Source organism: Athene noctua, chromosome 6 (genome assembly GCF_965140245.1).
Source record: "Athene noctua chromosome 6, bAthNoc1.hap1.1, whole genome shotgun sequence".
Classification (NCBI taxonomy): domain Eukaryota; kingdom Metazoa; phylum Chordata; class Aves; order Strigiformes; family Strigidae; genus Athene; species Athene noctua.
This window is the reverse complement of record NC_134042.1, coordinates 14,570,585-14,588,497: the sequence shown is the minus strand read 5'-3', so window position 1 is coordinate 14,588,497 and position 17,913 is coordinate 14,570,585. Positions and strand designations below refer to the sequence as shown.

The 17,913-nt window shown below is 37.2% G+C and overlaps 1 protein-coding gene across 2 annotated transcripts in view; it reads right to left on the bottom strand.

Annotated features, from left to right (window-relative positions):
• COX16 (cytochrome c oxidase assembly factor COX16) overlaps window positions 1-17,913 on the bottom strand; it is a 48,424-nt gene that overhangs the window by 23,032 nt on the left and 7,479 nt on the right. For both annotated transcript variants that reach the window (XM_074909669.1, XM_074909668.1), the window contains one exon: window positions 13,605-13,682. In XM_074909669.1, the coding sequence (XP_074765770.1) occupies window positions 13,605-13,682 (78 nt within the window). The remainder of the gene's footprint in view (window positions 1-13,604; window positions 13,683-17,913) is intronic.

Sequence of the window (17,913 nt, the reverse complement as noted above, 5' to 3'; positions counted from 1 at the left end):
ATTTTTGCTGACTCAAATCAACAATACATAACAAAACCAAAAAGTCTGGTTTTTGAACCCTAATAATTGCTTTTAATTATGTTTTTTAATGTAATTTTGATTTATAATACAAATCTCAAAACTTTCTGTAAGTACCAAAACAATTTTTTACTTTATGTCTTTTTAATAGAAACAATTTCCAGACCCCATGTGTACTTATAAGAATTGCTTTCATTGTTCTGAAACCGCACTTCTACAAATTATATACTGAGAAACCCCCCAAGTACCAAATTCTAATAACTGCCATCCTAAATACGCATGTGTTAAAGGAATAAACACTTCTCGTCCTGCAGTTCACATAGCATTTAAGTAAAAATACTTTCCACACTGACATCTAGTGAAGTTTTAGAGTAAAAAGTCTATTCACATACTTTGTACTTACAGAAAGTGTTTCATCTTCCAAATTAAATATTTTAGATTACTAGAATTTGCAATGCATTTGTACATCCCACGCTATTTTCTTTTGAAAGAGTTTGTCACTTTTAACAAATAACACGTCTACCTGTCACAAAGGCTCAGACATTCTGATGGGTACATTAGAGAAAGTTATAATGGTAAGATCTGGAGTAATTAAATCTAAAACACGAGTAGCAAAGTTACTGTTTTCCTATTGTTCCAGCTGTACATATAAGGGCTAAACATCCAACATTAACAAAACAACTCTACTAAATTCACTGGGTATTATGAATGCAGAAAGTTTAATTCATACATTTTAGATAGTAATAAGACAACTCATCTCTCTATGCAGCACCCAGAACGCTTGTATTCCTAAATTCTCTCTGTAATCAATGAAGACAGAAAGGTTCCTCTAGGAATACCTAAATTAGTGTCCTGCTTGGAATCACCCCAGAGCTCACTCTTGGTAGGCTTTATGAACAGCACACGTCGTCTTCAAGGGTGCAGAAGTGGAAGGACTTTAAGGGAAAGCTGGTGAATTTCTTGATCCCATAGCTGCCCATCTACTCGCACAGGGACAACATATACAATCTCAGACACCTTCTACCCTCCTTGAGCTGTGCTCCAGGGAGGCAAGACATGATGTTGTACCAGCTACAACACTAATTTCAGCACTCATTAAGGTTTTAAAGGCAAAAGTCTCATTTTTATGCCTCATCCAAAAAAAGCAGTTAAGCATTGCCTGACACAACATACAGAAGGTTCAGTGGCAACTCTGGGGAAAATGTACCACCTATTGAATCACAAGCAAACCTGCAAATGCCTTTTGCAGTGACAAATATTTGAAGAGAGACAGATTATGCATTCTCCCCTCTCATTAGTGGTTGTACTCCAGACATGAGTTGGGCTCTGCTTTTTCAGACTGCTGCATAGCTGTAGTTTGCAACAGAGCTAACTGACTTGAGTTTCTAGTCTCAAAACACAAATGAGAAGAAAGGGAAGGTCCATTTAGAAAGAGATAACACTTAAAATGGAAACATTCCTGGGCAAAGGGTTTTCAACAATTTATTGGAAAAAACTGTAGTGATCTACAAGTCTAGAAGTACAGAAAATCCTGATCTAGGGACTGGGACCCCAGTAGATCCGTTTGAGCTTCAATCTGCTGACACCATGGCTACTGGCTTCACAAGATGAGTCTGGAAGGCTAGATGTTTTCTGGTGTTTGAGGGAGGTGAGGGGAAAAACAGCTGGATATTAAATCATGTTTTGGCTAAAAGCTGCCTGAAGCTAAATTACACACTCGTAATCACTTCAATTGCAAGGCAAAAATACTAGTAATTAATTGTGGCGATGTGACAGGATTTAAAGCAACCAAACAGAATTCTTGGTAGTACATGAAATGTAAAAATCTGAAAGCTATCAACATTTTACGTACTGAAATTAGTTCCACTTGCAATAGCATCAGAATGAGTTTCTCTAGTTAATAACCTTCTCTTCATTTGAATCTAATCTTGAAAACAGAAACACCATCAAGAATTATGAAATGGAAAAATGGCTTCTGTTTAAAACAAGGAACTCTTAATACTTGCACTCTATGTTTTATTTCATCACAGAGAAGCAAATAATCTGAGGTAAAGCTGCCAGATGTCCACGTTTCTCCAGACACAGCCCTTTTTTTCCACACAGAAATTCTGTCCTGGCAAAAAAAGGACAAATTTGGCCACTTGCCTGGAAATTTCAGATGATGGGCAGCATAGTCAGGTAGTAATGTGGCTTGGAAATCCCGGACAATGTATATCCACTGGCACTTTTGTGCATCTAGAGAGTTACCTTGTATGGAGAACATACCTAGCATGATCCCTTTACTGAGTACTCCCAAGACATGCCAGATAGGACCCAAATTCAGTCCCAAATTTCTCAGACATAAATATGAGAGCCCTCACATGAGGCACTCACTCTAAGTCGATTTTCTAAGTGCATCCACAACTTGCATATGCACATGAGAAAGCTGGAACAATGCATAGGGTCACCAAGGTATTTACTAGTTCAAGATAGGTAAATAGCAATGGGCACATATGTGTTAGTACACACATCTGAAGATTCAGAACTAGATTTACAGTGACCGAGCACCTGGTTGTGTAGCAAAATCCACAGCCTGAATTAAGATTTCTGGATTTTTTTTTTTTTTAAAAAAGCAAGATAATATTTAGATGCTTAGAAAGGGGATACCCATTGGGCAGCAATTAGAGCAGCAGTAACTACAGACAAGAGGAAAGGCTGAAGGGTTTGTAAATACTAGACAACTTGTGCTGAGATTCAAGATACCTCCTTCCAGTTAGGATTTATAGTCTTTAGCCATCTCAGAGTGAGGAGGACCAGGTTTTATTTATTTGTTGTAAAGAAAAAAAACAAATCCCTTATTTCAGAGAAAGAACAGTGCCCTGACAAAAGGGAGCCCAGCTTCAAGATGTTTAATATCAAATACTCATTTGATAAAAATATAGAAATGCTAAATGGCACAGGAATTAAAAAAACAAATTTCCCCTACCTCACATATATAATCTAACCACTAGCTCACAATCATATCTCCTCCCTTATTCTTCCAATTTCTTAACTGTTCCATACAGAGATGAGTATTAAAAAATAAAGTTGATACTGCCTGCAACTCAAGGCAACCCACACAGTTACAGTTATTGCATGCTTCCCAGAGAAAGGAGATGTGCCTTTAAAGTCTCATCCATATCCTGGGTACCTGCCCTCTGGCTGAACCAGCAGGTCACAGGAAGCAGGATCCCTGCTTCTACAGCCATTTTGTGTGAAGCCTCACAAGTTGTACTCAACAGCTCACTTAGTGCTCACATCTCAGCTAACACAGACTGAGGAACATCTATTTAATGGAGCCTAAAAGGTTTTCTATATATTTAATAGGTGCCAAGCTATGCAGCACCATGAAAACTATGGTACTAGACACCTTGACCCAAAGCAGAATTTTAGGTATGTAAAGGATCTTCAGTCCAAAAGCAATACACATCCAGGTAGCCACAGAATGGAAGCTTTAAGAATCAAAACTTTAGATCTAGACAGATATTAAGCCCCTGAAACTTTAAGTCAAATTTTCCAGTCTTTATAAAAGGCACAAGACCTCTCTGCCTGTCAGAGACCTGCAATTTTTGACTCAATGTTTATTAATGTATCCTTACACAGAGGATATAGCATGACATCCTAGCATGGATGGCAGACAAACCCTGCTATTTCTACAGTTGTAGTAACCACTGCATACATGGAAACTGATAAGTAAGGGCTTTTCTTCATTAAAAAAACTTATTAAAAAAGCTTGACAAAGATTCAGTGAAACACTTCACCATGGAAATCCTGAATACTATCTTTTTAGGGTCTCTGGCCAAACTCAGTATCATTAACAATAGCTTTTCATATTCATTGACAAAAAATTATGCTGGCACAATATTACAAGATTGAAACTAAAGATTCTTTTAAAAACCAGATATTTCAAAGTTAAAAATTAGTAAAGCTTTACTTCACCAGTGAACACACATATCACCAAAATAATCTCTGTATTACTATTATTAACATCATCCCATCCAGCTTTAATGTGACTGTCCCAACTTTTAATAACCATATAGTGATTTTGAGAGCCCATACCTGTTTCAGGTTATTAATAGAAGTGTTCTGGTACTGACAGGTCTGCTGGTTTCATCAGAACAGACTAGATGGCTTTCGTCTCATTTATTTCAACTTGCCACAAGATGGTATGAAATGGCAGGTACAGGCAATACCCTATCTCCAGGTTGTCTTACAGTGCTTTAAGCTGTTTGTGGTAACAATAAGCAGTGGGTCTAGGTAGATAAAATCACTGGAAACTATTCAAAAGCATACACACAGTGTCAGCCTCAGAATGGGGCAACAAAAATCTTACTGTATCCCAGATTGACTACATATTTGCCTTTTACAAAGAAATGGTGGTTAATATGCTAAACCAAAAAATCTGAAACATAAAACCATTAAAAATCTGAACAATGAAAACATACACCTCTGTCTGGTATCACAGCAAATTCAGTAAGCAGCTGTTTAGAGACAGCAGGAAAGGCATCTGAGCTCAAGCAAAATGGATTAGTTTTTGCTGAAATCAGTGCAAAAATATGAACCCAATGCTAGCAGCTGAACCTCAAAGTCTTGAAGAATAGCATGGATAAAGAGCTCATTTCTATACAGTCCCTCTGGACTGAACTGAAACAAAAAAGAAAACTGACGTCTGAACATCTGGTACCACCACAATACAGAGTATGAAAAGCTCTGCTACCCTTTCATTTCTGTGCCATATTGCAGGACTGAAATTACTACCCTGGATGATTCTGAACCACGGTCAAAAAATGTAACAAGTTCCAAATTCCCCCTGCCAACAGAAACAAAGACACTATAAGGGCACCTGCTTTGCCATCAATCAGGAGCCAGGCTGCCTCACTTAACATCCAATTCTAAAACCCTCCACTAAGCAGGCCATGCTTGAAAGCAAAGTCTGCTTTAATTTAGTAAAATGCACTTCATTACATAAATGACTGACAAAGATCTCTTTTTTTTTTTCTCCTATAAGTAATCATAAATGTATGCCCCTCACATTCTCTAAAGCACCCAACAACATTTCAATGTATTATCTTCTTAATCTTTGAAGGACTTGGGGCCAAGCTCATTAATGAATTTAGTCTTTGAAAATCAACTAAATCTACTTACACAAGGAAATTAGCCAAAGTTTGTCTTTATTAGACTTGAGACCAGGCCAACCTGACCTGCTTAAAGAAAAAAGAAGAAAACAATAACTACCAACATCAATCCCTTGACACACTGTAGTTGTATAATTAGCTTACTGAAACCAATTAAACACATGAAGATGCATTTATAAATAAATAAATGCTAAAATGCTAGATGAGAAGACTTAATTATTCTAAAATGCTAAAATGATTCCACATTCCCTTGCTGACAAGCTTAGAAAAGATACCTCTCCTATGTAGAAAATTCTACCAGACACCAATTAAAGATATTTTGATTTTGATCACACTCAAATCAAACAGGATGTTTTTAACACAACCTCTTAGGAAATCATGGAGGAAACTCTCCAGAATCAAAGAACGCCTCAGACACAAATGACGGATTAAATAAGAGTTCCGCTACCTTCAAGCCATCTGCTAGTTTGCCAATGAAGCTCCAGGGGAAGAATATTTAGGACAGGCTTCATGTCACCTAATTTTATCCATCTAAACTTTTGACTTGAAGCATAAAGTCTCTATTTATGCTCCTCTTACAGTCAGCTGAATAGAGATGAACATTTATAGAAAAAATAAATCCCCCTTTAAGATGGGCGTCCAAAAACCTAACCTGTCTGCCCCTGAAGTTAGGCAGAGGTTTACCTCACCTAGCATTCACTTGTGAAATATATTCATACACCAAGGATGGTACTCATCTCACTGAAATGTGGCAATAATAAAGTGTTGAGCTCAATCTCTCTACTTTTCCATCAGTCAAAAGAGAACAACTCATTTTTCCAACATCTATTTTAAAACTGAGTGAAGCATATTATGGGGGCATTTCTCTCTCAGACCATATATATGGGCTGCCTGGATAGCTATCTCAAACTAGGCATTTCATTTAAGCCAATGGAAACATGAATAAGATGGATGTCTGCCTCAGTGCACAGCATCACAAACATACATTTAGATTTAGCTGAGCAGATACTGAGTGTTAAAATTTCACTTTCCTAACTCTAATATTACAAATAACCCATTTAGAGTATTTTGAGTTAATTTAAATTGACCTTAGTACTGGTAGGGGGTGTTGGCACACCAGGAAGTCTAGAGGATGAGTCTAAATCCATTTGGAACAAAATCAAGCAGAAAGCCTGTAGAACACAGAAGATAACTGAGTGCATGGAAAGGCCTGGGCTGGCAGCAATAGTGTTAACTCCATTAGTTGTCGTTAGAACAAACTACACCACCACGGGCTTTTCCAGTCCAGTCCAATCACAATGACTTGGCCTATCCAGATTACGCCTTGAAATGGTGAAGTCACGTCAAGTTTTGGTCAGACTTATGATCTCTGGGAACACCAAGATGTAATATGATTTGAAGCATTGATGCTTATACATTAAGACCTGCAATGAAAAGACCTTTCCATTTTCAGTCAATTGAAAAATTTGGGGGAAGTGAAAAATACACCTTTACATCCTGCTACAATACAGTTTGCTACCTCAGTTAAATTCTTAGTATCTCTGATACCTTTGCAAATAGAGCAAATACTGTTTTCTAACACAGATGCAGGTCCTCAAATAAGATAGCTTGCAGTAAAGCAGCTCTACCCAGCACTAGTAGCTCACAATACGTTTAATGATGACAATCTCCTGACATCCCACGACTATAAGTAAAAAATAGCATTATTTGTGTAATTTTAAATGCTGCAGACATATTCAGAAGTTTAGGTGATTTTCTTTTAAAATCTTCATCTCATAAAACACATTGTTTAAAGGAGTAAAATGATGCAACATAGGGAGACACAACAGATTGTTCAGAAACCATACTAACTTTATGATAACCTTTTAAATTACATTTAATTCTGTAATGCTTCTTTTTCAGAAAAAAAAAAACAAACACAACAAACCAAAAAAAACCAAAACAAACTTCTGCTGAGGCACAGAAGTCCTATCCAGGTGGAGTTCACAGGCAGGTAAAATAGAAGCAAAAACCACTAGACAATTTTAGTTATAATACTTCAGGATATGCCGATGTGTGCAACTCCTGTAGATATACCTGAGTTGGTTTACACAATAGCAGCAATATGAACGTGTCAGCCAGCAAGTCTTGTCCAGTCACTTGCAAATTTATTCCCCTTTTTGGGTGGATGTTGTAACCTCATTTAAACACTGTGCTGCTGCAGCTGTCACCATCTCAACTCATCAGTTTGAAACAAACTGCATTATGTCTGTGAACCAGAGTAATATTTAGAATGCAACACAAAAGCATTCTAATAGGTAGATACCAGTTACTTCCCAAGTATCTACTTAAAAATGACAAAATGCTGGACTGATTTCCTGGATCTTCCTGAGGCAAATGCCAGTTATGTTCTCCCCTGATATAAAAGCCTTGTGGAAACTGGTCAGTCCTCTGCCCTCGGCTCCCGATTCCTCCTACAGTATTTCTCCCTGACCAACACACTTGAATTAATGGATATCACCTAAAGAAATATTTTTTTAAATACTCTTTTGAATTTAAGTAATTCCTTCTCTTTGAATTAATTAACTTTCCTGTTCCCTACATAAAGTAGAGCAGCAATAATTAGCTCCTTTTTACAGACTGAGCAAGTGAAACTCACTAAAATTCAGTGACTTACTCATAGGCAGAGAGGAGCTCCATGGTAGAGGAGGGAACTGAAGCAAGAACCTGAACAAGATGGAAATAAAATTTCCAGTGAGATCAGTGGAAATTATTTAAATGGCATGCGGCTGTGGGTTTCCTGACAGCCATTCATGAGCTTCAAGACATGATGTTAAAGGACAACACCAGGGACCCACCAACAATATTCTAAAACTGTAATACTGAGTATAATCAACCAGACAGTCAACACACTTAAATCACTATCAAACCCAATTACGAGACCAGCTGTAAAGTAATAAAATGTCAGAGTGTCATAAGTGATTGTATTAGCTTTCTCTTCCACTTCTCATTCTTTTCTTTTTGAAAGGACAGCAAGGCTTCCAGGATAATCCTCTATGCACCATATGTGCTCTTCTTTCCAACTCCAAGGTCTAGGATTATAAAACGAAAGCTGAGATCCTCACAGTTATATCATTTCATGAGTTAGGACTTCAAGACACCAAGTAAATGCAATCAATGAGAACTGATAGTGGCAACACTAACACCTTGCAGGTGTCTAAGCAGTGTCTCATGGGTAATTACATGCCAGTCAATTGGTCAAAAAGATTAGCTAAGGAGCTCAAAACACTGCCATTCTCTTTACAGAAATTTTAAAGGCAATCTACTCAGTCTGAATAAAGAAAGCTTTACAATCCTAGCATGGTTACTAATGAGTATGCTTCACAGCACCACCATCACTCCTTTAATACTCTTTCTGGGTTTATAGTTTTATTGCTCAGAGGATGGCTATCTAAAAGAACAGGTCAAGTATTTTCATTTTCACCTGGATTTTAACTCCCAGAGTGCCACACAATGGTCATACATATTTTAATGCACAACAGCCAATTCCAGGGCAAAATTCATGTAAGGAGAAAAGATTGAACTTGTGTCATTTTGACTCTTCACTGCCTGTACTTTCTGCCTCAGTAAGACAGAAAACACTATAATTCTCATTTATTAGCATTCTACTTCTGGGGTGCACTCACTTTGCATAGGACAAAGGAAAATTGAACAGAATCTACATATCTTGTAAACACTAATGAGGTCAGTATAGTAACACTATCATACATAATCCACAGCAGGAACCATCTGCAGACTTCAAAAGCTAACTGATGTTTTGTTTCCTGACAAAATGACCTAGAGATTCTAGCTTTCCTAAGAAGTGTTCCTGTTGCACGTTACCCTGGAGGAACTTGTTCAGTCCTATCCCCTGCCCATACTCTGAGAACCTGTCTTGCAATAACACTTCTTCAACAAAGCAGTGTTGGAGCTTAAACACTCTTATTAGTCTAAATGGTTTGCTGATGGTCTGAAAGCCTAGATTTTCCCAGGTAGTTAATATGTTGCTACTCTTCAACCCTCTACAGTAACTATCAGTCAACAGTACAAACCATTCCACATGTCCATGATTCTTATATCCAAAATTAGATCTGAATCAGCACGCCTCTACCATGCCCTGAATGACAACAATGGGAACACAGTAAATAAAAATATTTTGTTATTATATAGTTGAAAGGAAGCATCTTCTGCGTATTTAATAGAAGTCATGTTTTCTGTAAAAAACCTCTTTAAATAAACATCTCTATTCAATTACATACACAACGAGAAATAAGACAAAGAAAGGGCCTAGTTTTCCATTTGAGAATAAAGGGATTTGGAACAATGCCTACACAAACCTACTTACTCCTTCTCCATTAATTCCACATGATTTTCCTGTAAGCGTACCTGGTTTAATAAAACCAATTTTGACTTGCATAAATTCTTCTCAGAAAATAAACAATTACCTAACCTAATGATTTCTCCATTAATGGACATTTTGGCAACAATAGATAACAGAGAAATCTTTGATTAGTTTCAGGACAATTCTGACTAGCATAAACAAGCATTTACATCAATAAGAGTTTCAGTGTAAGTTCACTTTAAATGCAGAACATTCAGTGTGCTGAAGGAATATGACTAACCTGGGTATCCTGAGGAAATTAAGGGGTACCCAAAATTTTTTTTTTTACTTTTGCAAGAAACAGGCATATACAAAGCCCTGATATCCAAAGATACAATACCAAATGGATAAAATATCTGTTCATGAGATGCTAATAGCCCTCTTCAACTACATCTCTAGGCTCTGTCTTTCCACCCTACATACCGGCTAAGCCTCAGCCCAAGATCCTAAGTCACAGCCCAAATGAACAAGGCAACAAAATTCCTTTTTCAGTCCCTTCCCAGCCCCACTCCAGATACAGCTGTTATAATCAAAGCCAATTTTTATAAAAATATATATATTTTTATTTGGGTTCAATCTATTTAGGGTGGGAAGCAATAGGCAAAGCAGCGCTGGGTGTATGGAGAGCTGCAACTCTGCCACACGCACACCGAGTTCAAAAAAACAGAGGTTTTTTATACTTCTGTGCCACCGTCTTTAACCAAACCTCTCTCATCAGATGATTGTCCTGCTTTTTCTCCATTGGGTCCTTCGAGATGCTTGGGTCTTTGTCCTCCTCCTATGGGGTCTTTTGGAAGTCTCGAAGCCTTCGTCTCTTGGCGCGCTTTTTTCCTATTGGATCTTTTAAAAGCCTCATGATTCCATCTTTTGGCGGGCTTTTCTTCAAGCAGCAGTTACAGGTTATCTCTAGGGGGTGGGGGGGGTCCGAGAAGCAGTTACATATTATCTCTAGGTGATGGGGTTTCCGAGAAGCGGTTTACCTATCAGCTCTAGGTGATGAGGTTTCTGAGAAGTAGTTACGTTTTTCCAACCGAATGGCATACTTTATATTTTATCCATATATATTCAAACATTCATTGTAATATAGGTTATAGTAACTGCAAATCATTTCAAAACCCACACAGGGTACCATATTCTATTTTTACAATACTTTAGACAGCAGGATAGTGCGGTTTAACATTTACAGATCATTCAAACCTATCATACCCGCCTTGCTTAACTTAGCAAATTAGTTACAATAGTTTATTACTCAGCTCTAGGCTCTGTCTCTCTCCCAACACTAATCCTAGGCCCAGTCCAATGCATCACCGCCAACCCATACTCCCTCACAAATCCAAACCAGCATTTTCTCTTGAATTTTAACGCCTTTATCAAGGACTGTTCTTCAAAAGCCAGTTTGACATTAACAGCATAAGCATTATCACTAACGCAGCTTTTGCTCATTAAGCCACCAGAACACAGACAAAGTGGCATTTAACCCCTCAGTCACTGAAACAGAGACACTAGTTCTACTATAATGTTTCTTTCGAAATACAATTGTCAACTGAGAACTTGCCTACTAATGTCGCTTCCCTCTCAACACAAAGAGAATGGTTAGACTGAAAAAGGAAAAGGACAAATATTTTTGAAGAGAAGGAATCATAGTTTATCATTTGAAACATAGTAGAGATATACCACGAAAGGATTGTCTAAATTCTGTCTATCTAGCAGCTGAATTAGCAAGAAAAAAAGTTTGGGAAGTCATGCTTCCCGAAGTCAGAGGGCATGCTATAGTTTGCACATCCTTAAAACATGATCAAGAAAGATGGACACTCAGGTATTACAAATCCTAGTCTACTTTTGCATTTGTTGCTTAACTTCTTGCAACCTCTTGTTTTTTCAGCAGTAAAATGGAAATAATAATCCTGCCTTTTCTGACAGTAAGGCTATGAAGCTTAATTCATTTAAATTCTGTTAAAGTCTTTTGAGCTCCTGGTATGAAAAGTGTTATTTAATTAAACAGTTATTATTCCAAAAGAACAACTGTAACAAAAAAAAAAAATCATCTATTTATGTTATTGCCTATTCTATTTGCATATAACTGCCCAAGCCTCCAAAAGGACTTCTTGTCCCTGTTCTGATAAGGACTTATACTAGTCAAAGTATGTTATATGAGAAAAGCATATTCTACTCAAACACAAAAACATTCTAACTAGTGACAAATTAAACAGATATTACCATCAAGATTTTTAACAGTTTTAAAATTATTTAGATTAATGTTTTTTTCCTGAATTTCATGTACATTTTAAACTAGGTTTCTTTATCAGATAAAATATATTCTAATCTCTTTGGCTGTCTTACTTAACAAATTAGAATGGTTCTTAACTCTATTTTTATGGACACAGAAATAGAAATTCATGGGACATATTGCTTTGACTTGCCTGTCTACAAATGATCCCAAAGTTGGTGTTGCTAGCTCTCAGCCAATACTGCACTGTTCTTTATTTAAATTTCATCTATTCCTAAATAAAATCATAATGAAAAGAAAAAGAAAGCACAAAAGAGATGCTGCAGCCTTAAGTAATATCAGTTAGCACAGAATGCAGATGTCCTCTTTCAGCTTTTCAGAGCTTAGGAACTCCAGGGTGTAGTAGCTTCACCTCAGAGCTTTCATGTACTGCTGTCTAATTCAATGATGCTTTCCTTGATTATAAATGCTGGGACAAGGAGTCTCATAGATCTGAATGAGCACACCTATTACTGGGTTTTTAATCTGGGCTGTAGTCACAGTGCAGATCATGAAAGCCAAATATAATTCACTGAGTATGAATCTGACCAAAACCTGACAGAAACACAACAAGCAAATTCTTGCCCCTGATAGGATCATCATCTGGCTGGCAAAAAACAAAGGGTACAACTGGTCTTAAAAACCCAGGACTAATTGAAAATAACTACTCAGAAGACATCACTGGAGGAAAGATTTGTAAGATTACTCTCCCCTGTCTACAGGCTATGTCAAATACAGGACTGAACAAGAGTGGGCCACATGGTGCTTCAAAGGCTGCAGCTAGGTATGCAACACAAGGAAGAACAGTGAGAACGATTAATGTAATTTAGATGGCCCACAATTGTAAGACAAAACAAGGGGGTCTCCAAACTCTCAACAGCTCAGGATCTCAAAGATTTGACCACAGTAGAAAGCCACAGCATCCAGAGTCTTATACAAAATTTTTTTATATAAAGTGCCATATAGTCTTTAAAAAAGCTTCATGCCACCTGCAAGTCAGCAGCACTGAGACCAGAAAGCCTCTGCATTGCAATGGCAGAACTGCACCTTACAAAGTTATGGAAAGCAAGCCATTTTTATTTTTTGCTGAACTGACATGCTCCTTTCAGATCATATCATATACAATTTGGAACTAGTGCTACACTTGGAGGTGTTAGCAGCACTAATAAGCAAGCCACTTCCCTCATTCACAAGGTTTCCAGTTCTTTTAAAGAAAGGCTTCCTCCATATAGTATATTCTGACATACTGAGTAAAGACTAGCTACTGTTTCTTTTATGGAGCTTAAAGAACAGGATGTAGCACAATGTTAAAGTTATCTGCTTATCTCTGTCACCACAAAGCCAAGCCCTCAAAACCATCTGACATTCTATGCTCAATTCCAAATACTGTTTGAAAACAGAACCTTTTAAAATATCAATTTTCTTAGTCTAAATCAGATACAATATCTCTGTAATAACCTCCTCCTAGATATGCTACACTTCTTCCTCAGGATTCAGAACTGCCACTTACAATCAACCCACAGAACAAAATTTTTCAATTATTTATGTTGATCCATTTCACAGACAGTAAAAGGATTCATCACCATGTCAGCCCCTTTGTTGTTACCTACAATACTCACTGCCTAAGAGCCTCAGCTGCAGTCCAGGGCCCAGTGGTGAAAGGCAAATTCCCAATACCAATAGTTTGCTTGTTCTATCAATCCTTTAGAAGACAGTACGTACACAAAATGAAGTTAAAAGGAGAAGTGAAGAAAACCATTTCAACTACCTTGCCATGTAGTTTGTGGACATCATATCTTATTTGAGCAAATTCACGGAGTCCAAAAGATCCTCCAACAAGATACAGCTGAAAAAAAAGAAAATTAAAACAGGTATATTAGGACTATTATGAAAAAGAACACTTTGCACACTTGCAGAGAACAGTTTGCATACTGACCCAATTCATATACCAAGGGACCCTACTATTATTCCAACAGAAACACGAGGAACTTAAGACAATAATCAGTTTATGTATAGGAGAAGAGGGAGTATATGTAAAGTCAGAGCCTTCTTTCAGTCTCTGGGACTGGATTTCACATATTTCCTCCTTCATACAAAGACAGCTGCTTCATGACTCACATTTTCTAGGGAATTCCTCTCCTCTTACCCCTTCTTTTCCCTCCCATATGGCTTCCTGACATAACTGCAGCAAAGGAACATTTACCTTACTACCACAGGATTTATTCTCATTGCCAAACTCTATGGGGAAGTAACAATGCCACACTGACTTAGTCTGATGTCTGTGTGTAACAGATCTAATTAAGCTTCTGAACAGACCACCTGATTGGAGCTGTAGTTCAATGATACATTATCACACAGGCTAAGAAATTATATCCAGCACACCTGCACTTTTATTATTGCCTCCTTGGTTGTCTTGCAATTCCCTCCACACCTGTGAAGCTTATGAATAAGAATAATAGAAGGAGAAAGGGGGGAACAAACAACTTCACAGCCACATAAAGAAATCATTAAATTATTCTTTCTTATGACAGAAGGATATCATAAAACTGTCTATGTATTTTTACCATTACAAATGGACAGACCAAACAAAAGATCAAGTATTGTTAACAAACACCATTAAGAACTTGAAAATTAGAATTCTAGCTACTTTGTGGAAGAATCAGGCCTCTTGCTCCTGCTCTGACCTGACAGACTCTGTCTGCTGTTCTCTATTAAGGCAGATGCATAGGAGGTCAAAAGGTTTCATATCTAGAGATGTACATCTAAGGAAGGTGGAAGCATGAGGAAGCTCTAAGGGACTGAGTGAAAAAAAAAAACCAAAACCAACACCAACCTATTTTATCACACTGCACTGCTGTTACAGTCCTTCATTACAGGCTGTTGTTGCACTGGTAACCATTTCCTAGACAATGCTGGTTGATTTCTTGCTACATATTAGCTTTGCAGCAATGGCCTGTGTCCAAGAATTGTTAAAATTATGTTGCACAGGTAGTCAAAATGTATGCTCTTTCCAAAAAGTATGTTATCCAAAGTTCAGGTCACTGAGGCCACAAAGCCATATTCATTCACTTAAAAAAATCTTTCTACATTCATTCCTTCTGAAAGTTGCAGGACTACATGATTTCCCATCAAGCAGGTAAAACTACTCACAACCACATGAACACACTCCACACACACACTTATATGTTGCTAAATTACAGACTGGTACCCAGGAACTAACATGCTCTGTTCACATCACAGGGAACCCTTCACCAATAGCCAGGCATTAAAGGCTCCACAGTCTCTTTCTGGCCTGGCCCTTTCAATAGGTCTAAGAATCTAGCTGATAATTAGAAACAAATAGGCCAACATTTTTGGTCTATCCAGCTGCTAGGCCACAGAACTCAAACTTCAGAAAGCCAATCAGAAAATCATCATGTGGTAGCAACTAGAAATTTGACCCACCAAAAACTGGATGGGACCATACTTGTATCATAACTATTCAAGAAACTGATGATGCTCTTGCAAATATTGAAGCCTCAAAATACAGAACAGAAAAAATGGTATTCATATAAAGGGGAAAAAATAAAGTCTTCCTCATGTCAGTATTCTGTTAAGAAAGAATAACAGAAACAGAAAGTAAAGTACTCAAATGGTTAAAAAGAACCTGAACATTATTCAAAATTTAGTCAAAGCACGAGATTTGTCAGCTGAAGATATGGTAACACATAATGCTGAAGGACTCAAGAATAAGACTATAATTTAATTTCAATATGGTTGACACCTCAGCATAAATTTTCATTACCTGATGTTCCTTAACTCCTAACAGGTATTATGCTAATTAACAGCTAACGAGTTAATTTAACAAACTTTGAGTGTAATGAATGGAAATCACAAGTGCTATAGACAAGTTTATGGCTGTTACAAACCACAGCTTATTGCCTCTGTGTATATTAGTATGTTGACAAAGAGTGGCTATGCTGAGGCAAAAGCAACTCCACTAGAAATGGTTCAGTACACAACTGTTAAACCAGGCAGAAAGTAGCAATTACTTGTGATATCAATTAAATATTAGTTTGCCCAACAGCAAACCTGCATGAAGCATATATCGTTATGAGATGCAATATGAGTAAGTGCAAGACCTTTAACTGGCCTGTTCCTCGTAACCCAACTATTGTTTAACATAATGAAAAGGTACACTGCAGCTACCAAAGCCATGCTCCAAGATAAAAAAGAAATATCACAGTCTTTAGTTCTGATCATTTAAAGCTATGTAATATACACTGTAACTACGGAAAACCAAGTAGAAGGTTGTTGCATGACATGTCATGTGCTACTCACTTTGTCTCACCACATCGTATCACTCCTTTGACAGCAACCATCTATCATACCGTGCATTTTACATTTGGAGCTATACAAATGATAAAGAAGTTGATACACACACATCTCTCAGTTTCCTTAGACAGGTTTTGACCCAAGACTAACATTACTCATCTCACCTTTATACTACTAAAAGGAAAAAACCACTTGGTTTCTGATGTACTTTTCATCCAGCATAAGCAACATAACTAGCCTGGCAAGTTGGCCCATGTCGCTTATCAGCCGTTACCAGTATAGTTGCCCTTACACTTCCAATACTGCAATGGTTGATTTATCTTATGATGAAACATCAGTTAGGCTGTGTCAGAGTCAAAGTACATTGATGCTGTAAGAAATTACAAATGTCACTGAAATATTACACAGTGTAATGCTTGAAGGTTAGGATGAAGATTAAGTAATCTTCAGAAGCACAGAGTACACACAAAAATGTTTTCAAGTTTACTTGACCAATGTTCTAAAGAACAAAACATGATGTCTAAGACTTCACTGCAACACCAGACCAGAAATCAGTCATATTCAACACCTATTTAATCAACCAACAGTGTGTCAATACAGTTAGCTGACAGCCCTAAGGATGAATTGCCTTGATCCACAAAAGCCAGAGTAGCAATGGACAGCTATTCAGTTGATCAGATTTTTGAAAACCGTGTTCAAAAGCCAATAAAAGAAGGTATAAATGAATTTATGCAACTATAATAGCAATAAAGATAGTAAAGGACTCAGTGACTGACAATGCACTGAGTGGAAATATTAGTCTTGGTTTAAGTGTTTCCTTTCTCTTTTTTTGCATTATTAAGAAAGATGTCGTCACTATCTTCAATGCATACATAAAAACAACAATGAAGCATCAAAAGTCACCAGTCAAAATAATTAGAAGCAGGATAAGACTCAAGTTAAAGATTCCAGCAACATTATCAGCTTGTTGGCTTTGCATATCTTTATGCCTAGCATACATTTCTAGTTCTCCAATTTGTAAAATAGAGATAACCCCTACATTCCTTGCAAAACACTCTTCAGTTAAAAAAGCACTACAATGGACAAATTTGCTCAATGTAAGCCAAGGGCAACAGTGAAGTCCAGTCTGTTCCATCCACTAGTCCAGACATAAGATAAGACAGGAGAAGTTATTCAGGGTGCCATATAAACAAAAGTTAGGTTGACAACATTCTAATGGAAGTCAAGCTCAAGTTCACTCTCCAGTTAAGTGAAAGGGGAAAAGTAATGCCACATATAATGAAAATTAAGATATCTCTATCTTCATTTTTAGGATCATACAGATATTTAACTTGCATCATAAAATGTTAAGACACTGGCATATGAAGTGTACTCAAGCTGGAAAGTTCAAATACACCTGTGTTCTTTCATTGAGAGGCAACTATTCATTTTATATGCTTCAGAATGTGGAACAAAAAATGTTATTTTATATTAAATATCATCTGTCTAGTTACTCGAATGCATTCAACAGATTGATGACTGATGAACTTCTCACTTTTTCCTTTACACCTGAAGTTTACCTTAAGAAGCCAAAAATCATAAAACATACTAGTCGGCCAGCACTTAACATCAAAGCAAACAGCTTAACAGCACTGCTAGCACAATCCCCCATTAAAGATCTCACACTGGATTATTCCTTTATGTTTCAGTGAGTACACCAAAGAAACCCTACAATGTTGTAATGCAATTATGCATGCATGGATGACTTGCATGTTCCAAAACAA